The 15,835-nt window shown below is 37.3% G+C and overlaps 1 protein-coding gene across 2 annotated transcripts in view; it reads left to right on the forward strand.

Moving 5' to 3' along the window:
• GK (glycerol kinase) overlaps window positions 1–9,208 on the forward strand; it is a 28,314-nt gene extending 19,106 nt beyond the window's left edge. Inside the window, exons 16-19 of one of the 2 annotated variants that reach the window (XM_010707391.2) lie at window positions 839–982; window positions 2,006–2,086; window positions 3,594–3,680; window positions 6,720–9,208. In XM_010707391.2, coding sequence (XP_010705693.1) covers window positions 839–982; window positions 2,006–2,086; window positions 3,594–3,680; window positions 6,720–6,733 — 326 coding nt within the window. In that variant the 3' untranslated portion in view covers window positions 6,734–9,208. The remainder of the gene's footprint in view (window positions 1–838; window positions 983–2,005; window positions 2,087–3,593; window positions 3,681–6,719) is intronic. The other variant, XM_010707392.2, reaches the window with a different exon arrangement.
• The last annotated feature ends 6,627 nt before the right edge of the window (window positions 9,209–15,835 follow it).

Raw genomic sequence — 15,835 nt, forward strand, 5'->3', positions numbered from 1 at the left:
AGTTGTCATGCCAAATTCTAACCATCTGACAAATTTTAAATTGATGAAATAATTAACTCTGTCCTGCTGACCTTGAGAGTCTTGGACAAAGGTCAGTCAGAGCTTTGCACCTTCTCTGCTTTTATGCATGAGCATGTGAGACACTTCAGTGATAGCAAAGTATTGGAAAGTTTTTAAATAGAGATGTTATAGCTTGCCTTTAATAATATATGATGCACAAGGTCCGTACTATTAGTGCCTAAATTTAGCAGTTGAAAGAGAATGATCGGTAAGATCAGCTTTTAAGGAGTTCTGTGCATGAAACAGTGAATGGCACAGATTTACAGCCTGGGGGTTGAATGTTCTTCTATAGCAACAGTGGAAAGCAAACAAGCTATTAAGTACTGGCATGTAACATCTTTTAAGATGCCTGGTCTAAATAAAAATGCTTGTAATACCAAAACATCAAGACCGTGAGAACAAAATGGATAGCTTTGCCACTGGTCATTGCTTTAGGGAGGAAAAGGACAACAAAATAATCCTAGTGTTAACAGAAGTATGCTGAAGAAAGTGGTGGTAAAGGTCAGAAGCCTTACACGTGATGTGAGAGTGAGGAATTGCATGATTCAGTGTTGAGGGAAGTTGCGATATGAGGTATTTCAACAAGTTGGAAGACTCATAGTTGAAACTAACTTAATAACCATGTCAATGGCAATAAAATGATATTTGCAGTTGGTAAACGTAAGGGAAGCTTATATAGCAGTTATAGAAAATATAGATGTATATGTAAGTCTTTAGTTCTGATGTCATCCGACTTTCATTACAAAAACATCGTGGCCTTCTCTCTGATTTACTTTAGTGAAGCCATCAATGCCTGAAACAACAGCTCTAGGAGCTGCTATGGCAGCAGGAGCTGCAGAAGGAGTTGGAATTTGGAGTCTGAATCCTGGAGATTTGACAGCAGTGACATGTGAACGATTTGAACCACAGATCAACCCAGAGGGTAAAACCTTTGAATATACTCTAAGAATCTGTAAACTGTTTTATGTTCAACAGATCGGGTTACTCTTTGTTGCACTCTGCCATACCCATATAAAACCAGCTATATGTAAATATCCTTACAAATGTTAACGATCAGCTTTGTAGCGTTTGGTTTAGGGAAGTGCGTTCCACGTGCTGTTTTGATTCTTTAGGGTTGTTTAACTAGTAGAGCATTCGACTAGTAGGACTGGAAAAAGGTTAAAACAATACATCTCCACAGGCTTGAGCTGCTTTGTTTTTTTTTCTTTTTAGTTTTTTAAAAAAGCTCAGTACCTGGCACTGCAGTTAGTGGCTTTTGACTTTCAGGAAGGAAATCAAAGAAATCTTGAAGGTTTTTTTATGAGGAGAAGAATGCCTCCTAAAGCTTTTGTGAATTTAAGTGTTTTCACAGATTTGGAAAGGACAAAATATTTGTGGGAGACTCCTATTTTGTCTTTAAAAAGCCTACATTGATCATTATTTTAGCTAACTTTTTCGTCATTCATAAGTGCTTATAGAAGCAAAAAGAGCATACTTGACATAATTAATCCATGTGCAAGATAAACACATTTTGTCTTTCCAATTATTTTTTAACTTCTTTTGCAGAATTTTGTCCTACCATTTGGACTATAATTACTTCTAGGATTCCTACTTCAAGACAGTATTTTCAATACTGAAGGGCTTCTGCATGGATAACAATTGCTTCATTTTGTCCTACTTGTACATCTTTTAACTGTTGAACATTCAGAAAAGTGTTTTTGAAGTTTGTTTCTCCTTACTGTACATTACTATGATTTTTCTTTTTCTGGTTGTTGTAAGGGTTATTATTATTTTTTTTTTTACGTAATGTATTCCAAATAATATTTTATAATACTTATTTGAGGCAGAAAAATTGTATTATGGAAAAGGGTGAAAAGCCAATAGTGTAGTTCTTGAAGCTTAAATACTTAAATTTGAATTCATAGGCACTGACAGATTTTTCTGTTTGTTTATTTCTCACTTTCAGAAAGTGAATATCGCTATGCCAGATGGAAGAAAGCTGTGATGAAATCTATGGACTGGGAAACATCTGAAGCTCCTTCAAATGGTAAAACAAACATTATCGCAGATCAAATATTATTAATTAGTCAGCTAGCCTAGTTAATTAATCTTGAGTTTGGTGACCTTTTCCATTCCTACCATCCATCAATTATTCCAGTTATTTGAAAATTATTACTTAAAAACACTTTGGAAACAAATCAAGAATATAGGTCTTCCTCTTGAAATGATGATACAATCAATATCTTGCAGGCTTCTAGAATCAGAGGGCATTAAATCAGACTAACTGTAGGCTTCACAGAATAGTGATGGTTTACAAGAGAAAAAAAATCCTATGTAAAAGAAGAGATAGTGCAGGAATTTTGTGAACTTTCTTCTACTAATGTTGCAAAAGAGAAAAGTTTCATCCAGTAATTTTTCTTGCTGTATCTTTCCTTTATCATTTGCTGCATATAAAGGAGGGACTGATAACAACATCGCAGCCTGCTTGACCCACAAGAACTAAGAGTAGGAAGTTATCATAAAGTGAAGAATTGCAAAGACTTATTGCTCGCACACATAGAACATTACAAATGCTTTTGAGAGACTAAAAAGACCTTTCTTTTGAAGTAGAGAGATTTTCTATCTGTTAGATTTCAATTACATAAAACTTGCAGTCTTCTACGATCTATGATTTGAATTTATATTTAAGATCTGTTTCAGATAAAGTTTTCAGGCCTGAATCAGCCTACTGCACGCAATCTGTGGGCCTTGTCTTTCATTTCATTTAATTTCATCTCACTTTTGTTGGAGTTACTACTCAAATTAAGAGATTTAAGTAAAGAATCTTCAAAATATAACCCAGCCCCCAAAACCCACACTTGCAGCCTAAGTGTTTTGCATTATTGTTGAAAACTAAAGCTAAATATTTCCTTTTAAAATTTTGTGCATAGGTTTAGATATTTTATTTAACATCAGGGTTATAGAAACAATTCCCTGAAGGCTGTTTGGAAGGGAAATAGGTAACAGCATGACTAAGAAGATTCACTTCAGTACTGTGCAGTATGATTTAGTCTCCTTATATCTAGATTGTCTGTTACATTTCCCAAAACCCCAAGTGCTCGATATGTATCTTATCTATATATCTTTATTTTCTTTTGAAGTTTAGAAAATCTGCCTAGCAGAAAATTAAACTAGTTCTTCAGCTAATTAGAGAAGGATTATGTTTATCAGAACGTAACCTCAGTCATTATTTGTGTAAACACTGGGGCAAAAAGAGTTATTTTTCTTAGATCTTTGTTTTCTGCCTGCTAGGAGCATTTAAGATTGAATAATACTGGAAATGGGCTCAACCTAGATAGTTCTGTTGATGGAACTTGCATTTTACCTCCTGTTGAGAGCCTGTTTTGAATTATTGTGGGGGGTTATGCATGAACTTTTTAAATTTTTCTACAAATGTCACTGCTATTGTTACTTTTTGCTGTTCGTATGATTTTTTAACACATACATTGCAATTTATATATATATTTCTCTTTTGATTTGCTTGACTGGAAACACCTTCCTCTGGATGACATCAGGTGACACTAGTATCTTCTGTAGTCTGCCTTTGGGTTTTTTTATTATGAGTAGCATGATAATGTTAATCGGAGCAAAGTACGTCTCAGGTTAGTTACTATTTGAACTAGATCACTTAAAAAGCTATCTACACTAGTTTAAGTGTTGGGTTTTGTTTTTTGGGCTTTTTTTTTTCCCCACTGTTTATTTTCAGCAAAAATGACTGATGCTTTTTTGTTGTTCATGCACACGAATGTTTAAGGGTGTTAATTAGTCACATAGTGCCTAAGGGAACAAAGTGAATGCCATCTTGAATTCATCTTTATGTGCCATGGAATTCATAGTTGTTGGATGTATTTTAATCCTGATGCTATCACTTCCCTTTGTTTAGCTATACAGACTGTATACAGTTTATAAAAAGGATATTAGTTGGAGCAACCTAGCAGAATTTTGCATTATCTGCATTGCAGTATGCACTGCAGTTAGAAGTAGGTTCCATCCTTTGTCTTGCATTTCTTCTCATAACCTTTTTAATTATCCTGAGGCTCTGGTCCAAGTAAAGGGAAGACTTCTATTCTTGGAACCTATCTTCATGCAACCCTTTGTTTTTCTGCTGTCCTTGGAATTATTGCATGATTAGAAACCTTCATCTACTTAATCTTTAGAATGTTCTTTTACTGCTTTACTCTGGTGGATAAATGAATTGATTAGATATGAAGAGAAGAAACCCCAATAAAGTGGGGTTGAAAACTACAAAAACTGTGTAGAGGGACTGTGTGTGCATATGCAATGAAGATGCATCTTCAACCTATTAATATACTTACTTAAAAGAAAGTTCTTAATATGGATGATGGTACTTATGCCAGAAATGAAACACTGCATTAAGATATTCATCTGGTAAGAGAAAGAAGCTTATATGGTTATGTCATTTGTTCTTTGTTGTTCTGTTTCAAAATGTCTTTTCAAGGAAAATATTTTACAGTACAACCGCTGATGCTAGGTGGTTGTTTAGGGGGTGGTTATTTAGTTTTCTTTATTTTGTTTTCTGGGGGGATGGGGTATTTATTAAACAGGCTGTTGAGGACTCTAGCATGCTGCTGTTATGATGTGTTTGTCTCTGTTTCTACTCAACTCAGCCTGAATTAACCACTCAGTTGTAATTTACCTTGCATGGAAGAGACTGTCTGAGCTCATAGGAGAACTAAAATAAAACTAAACAAATGCTAAGTTAAAATCAAACTGAACAAATGGTTTGACATTGATTTGCTAATGTGGAATGTATCTTGTGAATGAGAACAGTCTTGATTATGAAATATAACATAAAACCAACCGTGGTAAGTGGGTAAATTTTTAACAAGCTGAACTAAGCAACTTGAGTATTAATTCTAGGTGAGGATCCTAGAATTGACATGGGGATGCTTGAATTAATATGAAGATCAATATTTAAATGGGCAAATAGGCAACTGAAATTCTGGATTTACTGCTTTTTAAAATCAACTAATCAGTAACCTGCATATGTATCTAAACTTACACTGTTGTGGGATCTCAAATAAGCAATTTTTTTTTTCTCTCTAAGCTTTTCTGTGCCTTTCAGACCCACAAGTGGAAAACATCTCAATAAACAGTGGCCTTCAGAACCCTGTTTTACCCTTGTTTTTGAACAGTATCTATTGAGTATTTTGTTTTATTTTCACATGTTAAACCTGGGACAGGAGAAGTTGCAAGAAATTTCCAGCTCTTGTGTTTTTTAAAAAAATGGCACTATCTAAAAAGGAGCAGCATTAGTAATGATACCTACAAGTAGTAGTTTTGCTCAGCTGTGTAGTTAGGGTAGAACATGGTACATTACATTTGTGTTGCTGACTGAAGCAAGGCTGCATCCCCCTGAGACATTTTCTACAGTAAATACCTTTTTGCTTTTAAATGCCAGAACTAGCTGACCAGAATTTCCTACTAACTTCAGTACTGTGACTCCATTAATTAATTTGTTACATTTTATCTCTTAACAAAACAATAGAACTGCAACACAGTCACCAGTATACTAAGTTTGAGGATTGAATCTACTGAGGATTGAATTCATCCTTCATGTGCTGAAACAGCAGTAAGTCTTGCATGGCAATAGTGCTGTTGTTGAACATGCCTCTGTAGGTCAGAGCCATGCTTTTACAACTGCTGAAATGTGAAGCAGAAATCTGCTGTGGCAGAATAGAGAACACTAACTCTAAAGAAGTGGCAAAAAACTGTTTAGAGATCTCCTAAACTAACTGCTTTTTCATGCAGCACCTGATGGCTGAATGTGAAGAACAATACTGTATTTCATAATTTCATCAAAATTGGGTCAATTGTTGCGCTTTATTATATAATCTTCATTCTTTTTCCCCAGTACAGAAGGGGACAATATTTTGCTTCATTTAACTACTAAAGCAAGTTGTATGTAGCACCTGGGGTCCTTAAGATTCTCTTAAGTGTTTTGGAGCTGGACACCTGAAAGATTTCAGCATATTCTGTAGTCGTTTTTGTTTGTTTGTTTGTTTTGCTTTGTTTTGTTTTGTGAGAGGTGAAGGTCAGCTGAAGGTGACATTAATTTCTGTTAGACTCATATTTAAAGAAAAGCATTTGTATGCTTTTAAATTGGCACCTCTCAAGTGAGGTCTAAAACCAAAAATTGGCTGTGAGTGGCATCTTATTCTCACAGAATGCTGATAGTACTACCATATTTTTCCTGCTTAAACATTCCTTTATTGTTGATTTGTTTTTTTAAGAATCTGTTTTTCTTGTGATAGCTGCTGCTGAATTGTGCACTAATTTACATACAAGCATCACAATAAAGTTATACAAGTTAGTTGCAATATTTCCCACATTTCTGAAAGTTAAGCTCATTTTCAGAAAAAAAATAAACTTAGTGTATTTTGATTCTTCTACTTGTTAAAAGTTTACCCGTCTTTATTAGTGTTTTCTTCCTCTCATACACACAAAGTGCTAGCTTATATTTGCATAATTGAATTTAAAATTGACTTAATCGAAAACAAAAAATGGTTATACTGAGTTCTTCCTATAGCTCAGCTGTGTTATAGTGTGTTAAAAACAATCCAGAGTATTGTAATATTAGTAATTTCTATGTTACTAATGGATATTCTTTCTTATTTAAGGTACAGATAAATGAGACTGCCTAATGGACTCTCTGGATGCAGCTGAGTTGTTTATTTGTTTGTTTCATTTTGTTTTCTTGTCTGAAGAGATTCCACCACCAGTGTGATGATACTACTTGTGTGACTAAATTAATTCATGAATATATCTGTTGTCAGTCCTTGAGCAACCTCTGAGTGGTACATTGAAACTTAAATCTTCAGCCCTTCACTTCTCTGCTCCCTTCCCAATCAACTCCAACTGCACTGGAGGCCTTTGTGTGGACTATCTCACATCACCCTTTCAAATTTCACAAGCCCTAGCATTGTTTGAGAAAGTTGGTATAAAAAATCCTGCAACTTCATAGGTAATTTCAAATGTTTAGCTAAAATTTTCAGAGTTTTGGTACTTTATACAGCAAACTGCAAAAAGTGAATGGTGCACTATGGGACTTTGTAAAGGTCTTACTATTCTTCCAGCTGCTGTGAACTATCTATCATATATCTGTGGTTGCCAAAGTTGTTTTGTTTTAGTTGCCTCTGTTCTGAAACACCCTCAACGGTAGACATTCTTCAAACACTAGCTCAAAATGTATTGACAACAAGAAACACTGCCACTGGTTTGGCAATGAAGAGGTTACTGATATGATAAACAGAGCACTATTGAATTGATCAATCAGAAAGTTTGAAAGTTTGGTTTGACTTCTGGGAATTGTAGTCAATTTGCCTATTTTAAGTATTTAAAACACCAAGTCCTGCAACTGTACATTTAAAGAGGTAGGAGTAAGTAGATGTTTTGGTTAAGGTCATGCTTCTTGTTCTCACCCTTTTGTGTTTGTTCTGAAAGACAAACTTGATACAGCACACTATTCAAAGGACAGATCTGCAGTTCTCAGTAACTGATAACTCTTAAAACTAGTCTGTACAATAGACTTTTCTTGACCAATACTGTATAGATTCTGTTGTCCAAATTAAGGGTATTTTTAGTGATTATTTGTTAAAATTTTGAAAGTTGAAGCTAACATAGTTTTCCTTAAAGAGGGTCGACTCCAAATTAAATATCAGTGATTAGTTCTTGTTCTCATTTAGTATATCTCAGGGACCAATATCTCCCTCTCATTTTCCACGTCTGTGGAAAGCAAGTTGTCACAAAATTTGCAGAGACAACCCAAAACCCTGGCTTTGGGATAGTAAACACGTAGCACCTGAAACTGGCCTTTGGAGTTTGCAGGCAGCAGGAGCAAAAAATGAATTGCATCCACTTGGAAAACTTTAAATCCTCCGCAGGTAAAGGAGTGAGGCAATAATCTTCAGCTTTCGTGTTTGTACCAACAGCATGATAAATGCCAGCCTTATTGCATAGGCCAGAGAAAAAGCGTTCTTGTGTAGTGTCAACTGGACTGGTTTAGAATGAAAGCAAAGTTCAATGTGGGAACAACGTGGAGAATTTCAAAACAAAGATCTGTTTAAATGCACTAGGAGTTAAAGGGAGTGTATAAGTGTGTGTGTATGTGTTCTTAGGAATTTTTGTCTTTGAAAAAATACTCTTTAAAAAGTTTTTCTTCATTAAATTACAACTAGGAGCTTAGCTTTAAAAAAAAATGTTAAGTATGTGTGTGTCTGAAGCAATGGATTGCACAGAATTTTAGGTCTGTACAATATATTTAATATCAAATGCATATGAATTGCCTTTTTGTTATCAAGTGCAATGACCTTTGAAAATGTGATTTTTAATTCAGTTAGAGAAGGAACATTTTTCCTCCTGTGGTTGCATTGGGTTTTTGTGCAGAGGTGAAAATACAACACCAACATTCAAATCCCTCATCTTGTGTAAGTACTCAAATGTGAGGTGTAGAAACTAAAATTTCTGGGTTTTCCAGTTTGTACTGGGGAGGTGAAGAAAGAGTGGAGAGTGGACATGAATCCATAGGAAAATCGTTATACTTACCTTTCTCTGAGCTGTCACTGATTCGGTCTTGCACCAAAGAACAGGAATAACAGCACACAGGAGGTAAGGACACAGGAGGTGGAGCACACAGGGTGAGGACAGAACACGTTTCAAACACTGGACTTCTGAGTATGACTTCTTGCCAAAAACACTGAACGTGGCAATGATTAATACTGAAGTATTGCCTTTGCCAGTGATGACTCTGGCAGGGAGAAAGATGGCACATAATAAGTAGAAGGAGGATTTTTTGCTGCTTTTCTGATGTATCCTTTACTGGGAAACATAATTCCTATTACTTTTTCACTGAGTAAATATCATAATTTTATTTTCAATTGCTGTTGCAAATATTTTTTAAGAATTTCACACCGCTGTTAACTTTCTACCTACAGTTGAATTATACTGTAAATTGTGTGTTGGGGGTTTGGGGAGCAAACTGTTGAAAGTTAGCTTTTTGTGAAGCTGTGATTTATTTTTTTCTATAAACTGCCAGATTTATAAATTCTTACTTGAGAAATGCATTTACTTGGTATTAAAATACCATAAATAAATTGTTCTGAACTGTCAATTAATTCTTGCACATTATCTTTAAGAAACATTTTCACTAATGTTTATTGCATGAGACACTACTATATGCCGAGGCATATTAAACAAAGCCCCTCTTTAAGTATCACAGGCACATGCCTTAGTTTGCTCAAATATACAGTTAAGACACATCTTTTAGTGAGTTCTGCTTTCACTAATCTGTTCAGTGTCAAGGTTTGGATTAGGACTGACTCGCAGTTCCTTAAGTCCATCCTTGTTCAGGGAAAAGCAAGAGGATGCAAGGAGAACAGTAAAAAGGAGCACAGACCTGACACAGGTATGCGCCAGTGGTCTCAAACAACGTTAATGACCACTAGGCCAAATGGCCCATCATCTAATAGTGTTCTCTGGTAACTGCTACAAATAAATCCATTATTAGCCAGGGTGAAAGGGTATTCATGATTTAGAAACCACTGCTGGCTACGCTGTCTCAAATCATGCAGTGTTTTTCTTATCTTAAGAAAGAAGCGTGAGGGAATGCGTGTACGTGAAGGAGCATTTATGAAGCATGCCTGCCAGATTCTTGTTTCTGTCTCTTTGTAGCTCTCAGTTGTATCCTACACATCTGCTGGTGCTTAATTATGCCAAGGATATGGCCTTCATCCATAGTCTTTACATAGTGTCCATGTGTCAACATCAGTTGTATGAGTCAGAAACGAACACAAAAATCCTTTAAATACTGTATCAGCACAGAAGCCTTGGGCAATGTGTTATTATTCATTATCAGACCATATCTGCTTGTGAGGTTTTGGTCTTTCTTTTACATGGCGAAATTGCAGATTTGCTATTAGCTGCATTCAGCAAGAGCATAATCAAATTTCGTGATTTGTTCACTGGAATATTAAGATATGAGAACATTATTATTAGTGTAGTTAGTGATGATACTTCTAATGTGCATCTTTTCACTAAAAATTAATACAGTGTGTTGTTTGTTGTTTTTTTTTCCTAGTTATCATTACTTGACTGCCATTTATGGAGGTAATGTGTATCAGTGCTAGAGATAAGGGCAGGCAGTTAGGTAGTGACCCTTCAAATCTCAGAAATGACACAGGAACATAGCTGGAATGTTTTCCCTGACAGGCTGGAGAAATAATTGTCTGACAGGAAAACCAGAAAGTTCAACAAGGTGAAGTGTCAAGTCCTGCACCTTGGAAGAAATAATCCCAAGCAACAGCTCAGGCTGGGGACCAACCAGTTGGGAAGTAGCTTTGCCAAAAGGATCCTGGCAGACACCAAGTGGTTGGCAGCAGAGTGGGCACTGTACCCAAGTTGGGCATGAGGTAGCAAATTCAACAAAGAAGGGCAACAGCAGTTGGAGCTGCATGAAGCAGACTGTCATATAGGTAGAGGGAGGTTATTCTTTCCCAAGCCCTAGGATAAATCTGGTGTACTGAATCCAGTGTTTGCATCTGTAGTGTGAGAGACACATAGACATGATGGAGCAGGTCTTCTGAGATGCCACAAAGATGATTAAAGGATTGAAGCATCTGTCATACAGGGAGAAACTGAGAGGTCTGGGGCTGCTCAGTTTGGAGAGGGCTGAGACGTAAACGCTTGATGCAGGGAGAAAAGACAACAGAGCCAGACTTTCCCAGTGATGCTCAGTGGCAACAAAGCCATCAGGACTCCTATCAGGAAAACTGACTCTTACACTGGAAATCCTGTTTAAACGTAAGAATACACTTTGACTCTGACAGTGGACACACACTGAAGCAGGTTGCCTGTAGAATCTCCATTGTCAGAGATCTTCAAATACTGACTGGACATAGCCCTGAGCAAGGGTTGGACCTGATGAGCTCCAGAGATGCCTTCAGCCTCAGCTGCTTTTTGAGTCTGTGATTTTGTCACAATTTTGTCACCAGTGCATGCTGATGACTTGAGCCAGCTGACGTTAAAGATCAGGGAAGTAGAAATGCTAGTTTGAACAAAACTAGATCATTTTGTATGAATTGGTATTCATCCTCTGTTGTATTTCAGTGTTATTCAACCAACTATTACATTATTCAACCAGCAAACTATTACTCTGTTATCCTAGCTATATTTTGCTTTGGAAGAATCTGCCCTATTTCTTGGGCTTATTATTCTGTGGTTTTTTGAGAGCTAAGTTTCTAAGCAGTTACTAATGAGAGTTTAAGTAGAGGGAATATTTTTCACATTCCAAATCACTCTATCCTATTACTGAGTTTCCGACATGGAGTAGTACCAACAGATGGTTCAAAGCTGTCCAAAGGCCAAGTATGGGATAACTCACTTCTAAAGACACAATAGGAAAACTGTGGTTATCTAAACCTAAAAATATGTATTCCTTTCACTTTTATTATAGCTATACATCAGTTTGGATGCCATTTATTTTTGTGTTTTAGTTGAAATCCGTAGACTGCTGAGCTGGGATTTTCCTATCTGACTGTCCGTGAAAGCCCAATCACTTTGGTTAGGAGAAAATTCTGAATCCTTACTGTGGGGTTCTGTGGGGATGAAGTGCTCTGAGAACTGAAAAGCAAGCAGCATGATGTTTGCCTGATAAACTTCTTGGTCCTTGTGCAACTAGAAAAGAGCTTGCAGAGAGGATGACTTTGGTGATTGGTTGTCGCTGTCTAGTGCTTTTCCCTCCCTGCTCTAAAGGAGTTGTCATCTATTTGTTTTGGCAACAGGATGGATGAGTCAGTGTGCTCATCAGCACCCACATTTCCTGTGCTACTTCACAAACAACTTCAGGATCTTCTGAGGATTTTGCTTCAGCCCCTTTTTTTTTCCTATATGTTCTGACTACATCAGACCTATCCATCTTTCTTGCATATGTTGCCTTTTAGGTGGACAGGTTATTGAAAATCTGACATAAAGCGTGCTGTTTGATACAGAAGGGCTCAAGACTTCTAGACTGCCATTGGCTTCTATGCATACAAAAATGCCTTCTGCATCATTAGTGCATGTCCAACAACAGGATTCACTTAAAACTGAGAAGATGTGTGACACAAATATTAAGGCACACACACATAATCTGCGTGATGTTTCAGTATTAATCTCACTTTCTTCCATAAATACTAAAACTGAATATACTGCCCCATTTAAAGGAAGGTCACTTGAAAAACTATAAATATATGGCTTCAATTTCTATCTGCTTATAACTAGAATCTAAAATAACTCTTCAGTGGACAACTGTTTCTATAAATGGACTTGCCAGCGCTGCTTGTCCACCTTTATGGCAGCTCTTGGAAGTGGCTTCCCTACTCATAGCTGTATTTCATATTTCCAACACTGTTCAGCACTAACCAGCACCCACTTATCTCACTGCTCCACAAAAACGTAGCAGCAGGCAGCAGATCCCAAACTTATCTACAACATTCCTCTTCATCTGTCTGTCCTTTATTTCAGTAGCAGACTGCATTTTCAGAGAAATCAGAACAGGGCACGTTCTGTGGAAGATTCCAAGAAGGTCAATGAGCAAACTGTGGCCAGGTTTGTAAGAGCATTGATTCTTCAGGGGAATCATTGATTCTTCATTTTTCAATTCTGAAGAAAAAAAAATGCTTTAGCAAGAAGAAAAGTTTTTAGTGCTTTCACACCACAAATACTGGAGGCATCAGTTGCTCTGCAATCTTTTTGGTTTTACTTTAATGAAGAAAAGGAAAAGAGATGGTTAGTGATCTGTCTGGAATGTGCAAGAACCTCTTCCTTATCATGAAGGAAAATATGAGATGATAGCTCTAATATTGTCCTCTAAATAACGATCATTGTATCTCTGTCAAACTAAAGACACATATTATTAAGCCTCCGTAGGACACTCCCCGCAGGAAATAGGCTTGTACTCTTGTTTGTGTTGTGGTATCTTCAAGGAGGTTCAGACCACTGCACATGCAACATGACTATTCCATTGCTCTCTGTTCCACATTTGGTTTGGATTTCAGCTTGTGTGATCATTTTTCGATGGTTGCTGTTCTTTTTGTTTTCCTGCTGACACTGACCAACAAACAGAAGCACACAGCATGAGAAGTGTCATGCTACTAAATATTCAGTTACGTTAATTAAAAGAATCTCCATATTAAATACATCAATTCATTGGATGAAACATTTTATAATAGTGCTGAAAGATCTCGTTTGCTAATCCCAAAATGTGTTATCTGTTTATTAATGAGTATGTGAAACATCTCAACTGATGCGTAGATGAGGCACTCTTTATATTGGAATACCCAGTATGGCCTTATTATTTGGTGTGTGTGACAAGCTGTTACGAAAGGCAGAAGAAACACAAGAATTTCAGCAGGCCAAGATCCCAGTGTAATGCAACAGTTATCACTTCAACAAGCAATAGGACAGCTGAAGGTCATGACAGTGGGGTGATGCTGCCGTACACAATGCCCTTGTAATCTGAAAATCTTGAAGGATTCTGTTACAGCTTCATGTAAAAGAAAAAAAAATCAGTTATACTTACTTGCCTTTCAAAGTGGCATGTTTTGAAGCTATCACTGCAATATTTGGCACAGCGTCCTCAAAATGAAAATGTTGAAACCATCATTTAAATGTTTATGCAAAATCATGAGTCACAGCCATATTACCTTACAATAGAAACAGTGATAAGATCAACGTAAGAGCAACTCATTTTCAAGCTGCATATCGTAACACCAAACTAGCTTGCAGCAAGTATGTAGCGTTAAACACATATGAAGAAAGACAGTGAACTCTTTCATAATAAAAAAACAAAAAACATAAGGAGTGGCAATTCTTCTGTGCAGGAGTCACCCCAAGACTATTAACTATTAATGCATTTTTCACACCAAAGTCACAGAGTTCCAGCACTAAGGTTATATACATGGACCTAAGAGTCCAACTGTGCAGCAGAGCTGTTAGAACTACGTAATTTCTTTTTCTTTGTGGCATCTTTGCATAGAATCATAGAATCACAAGGTTGGAACAAACCTACAGGATCATCTAGTCCAACCGTTCTCCTATCACCATTACTAACCACTAAGATACTAAACCATATCTTGTATCTTTATCTCGGACATCACCTTGACCTTGGAATGAACAGATGTTCCCTAGGGAAGAAAATGAATGTAACTGAGACCCATGCATTTTTTTTTTAAACTTTTTTAGTGAAGTTAAAGGTTTGCAGTATGTGAAGCACAAATTCTCCTTATGATGATGCTTCCCCTTAGCTTTTCTCTCTGCGCACAGCACTTTTCTGAAGGCTCATTGGCAATTACACTGAGCTACGACTTCTGCACAGGCATCTCAGAGACTCCTCTTCTCCTCTCTTCCCCTGTCTTTTATTCTGAAAACAGCTTTTTAAACACTGAAACACACCAGAAACTTAAAACTAAGTTCTAGGGAAAATAAAAAGCTAAAAGAGAAGCCCTTCATTCACTTTTCAGATTTCCCCGCTGCCTGCTTTTCCTTGAATTTCATCTATCTCTAGATCCTGTAGGTTCTGTTTGATCTCCCTCATACATTTCCCACTGGAACAGTGGCAAACACCTTTTTTTTTCACAGCCTTTCATTACCACCTTCTCTATTCTCTGGCCCTGGCAAAAATGAAGGCATTTTACATCCACCCGGAAGGCTACGAATGTTGTTGGGTTATTCTGCAGCGCCTGTACTCCTTATCTGCCTTTGCAGAGGTGTTCCTCATCTTTCATCTTGACAGGCAGCCATAGCCCATTGCTACAGTCCAAAAGATGCACTGTGCAGAGGGGTGATACGATGAGGAGTTGCACTGAAGTCCATGTTAGTGGATGTCTGTTGGGATTCAGGATAGCATCTTGTAGGCTTTTCTATGGGTCTGGTTTACATCATGACAACAGTAGAATACTGCTTCTGGTCCCTGGCCAGGAAATGAGCATCAGGAGGAGAAAAAAATATTTATATATGGTACACAATATAGTTGAGTTTGTATACATTCCTTCTCTGTTCCAGCACCAGTGCTGAAGGCAGACCCACACTGCTACCCTTTGCCAGCACAGCTCTGCTACCCACGGAGGTAGGGACGCTTTGCTTGGATGGTATCCTAGCACTCCTGTACACCAGAGATAGTGGCAATGCTGTGCTTTTATTGGCAACATGGATATTTTAGGTGGGCACTGATCTGAAATCTCTCTATTACCACAGCAAAATTGCTTTACTGCTATCTTATTTCTGCACATTAAGAAATCCTGCATTTACAGACATAGCCTTGGCATCTTGGGCTTGAAATCAGTCTGTTAGCAGAACACTTTCAATAGCTTCTTGCTCAGGCCAGGTCAGAGAGTGCTTCTAATTTAAACACGGTAGAATAAATAAAGATTATTTAAAGTAATACCTCCTCAGTGAAGTCAACCATTTAAAGACTATCAGAAAGAAATTAATGGCAAGGGTTAAATAAAAAGTCTTCGAATGGTTGTATCACTTTATTTGGATGTGTGCACCTTTAAGAAGGGATCCTGTCCCTCTGCTCTGCACTGCTGAGACCTCACCTGTGGTCTCAGCATACTGTGTCCAGATGTGGAGTCCTCAGTACAGGAGAGACATGGAGATGTTGGAGTGCATCCAGAGGAGGGCCACAAAAATGATCCAAGGGATGGAACACCTCTCCTATTAGGACAGGCTGAGAGAACTGGGGCTGTTCAGCCTGAGAAGA

This window comes from Meleagris gallopavo, chromosome 2 (assembly GCF_000146605.3).
Source record: "Meleagris gallopavo isolate NT-WF06-2002-E0010 breed Aviagen turkey brand Nicholas breeding stock chromosome 2, Turkey_5.1, whole genome shotgun sequence".
Lineage (NCBI taxonomy): Eukaryota > Metazoa > Chordata > Aves > Galliformes > Phasianidae > Meleagris > Meleagris gallopavo.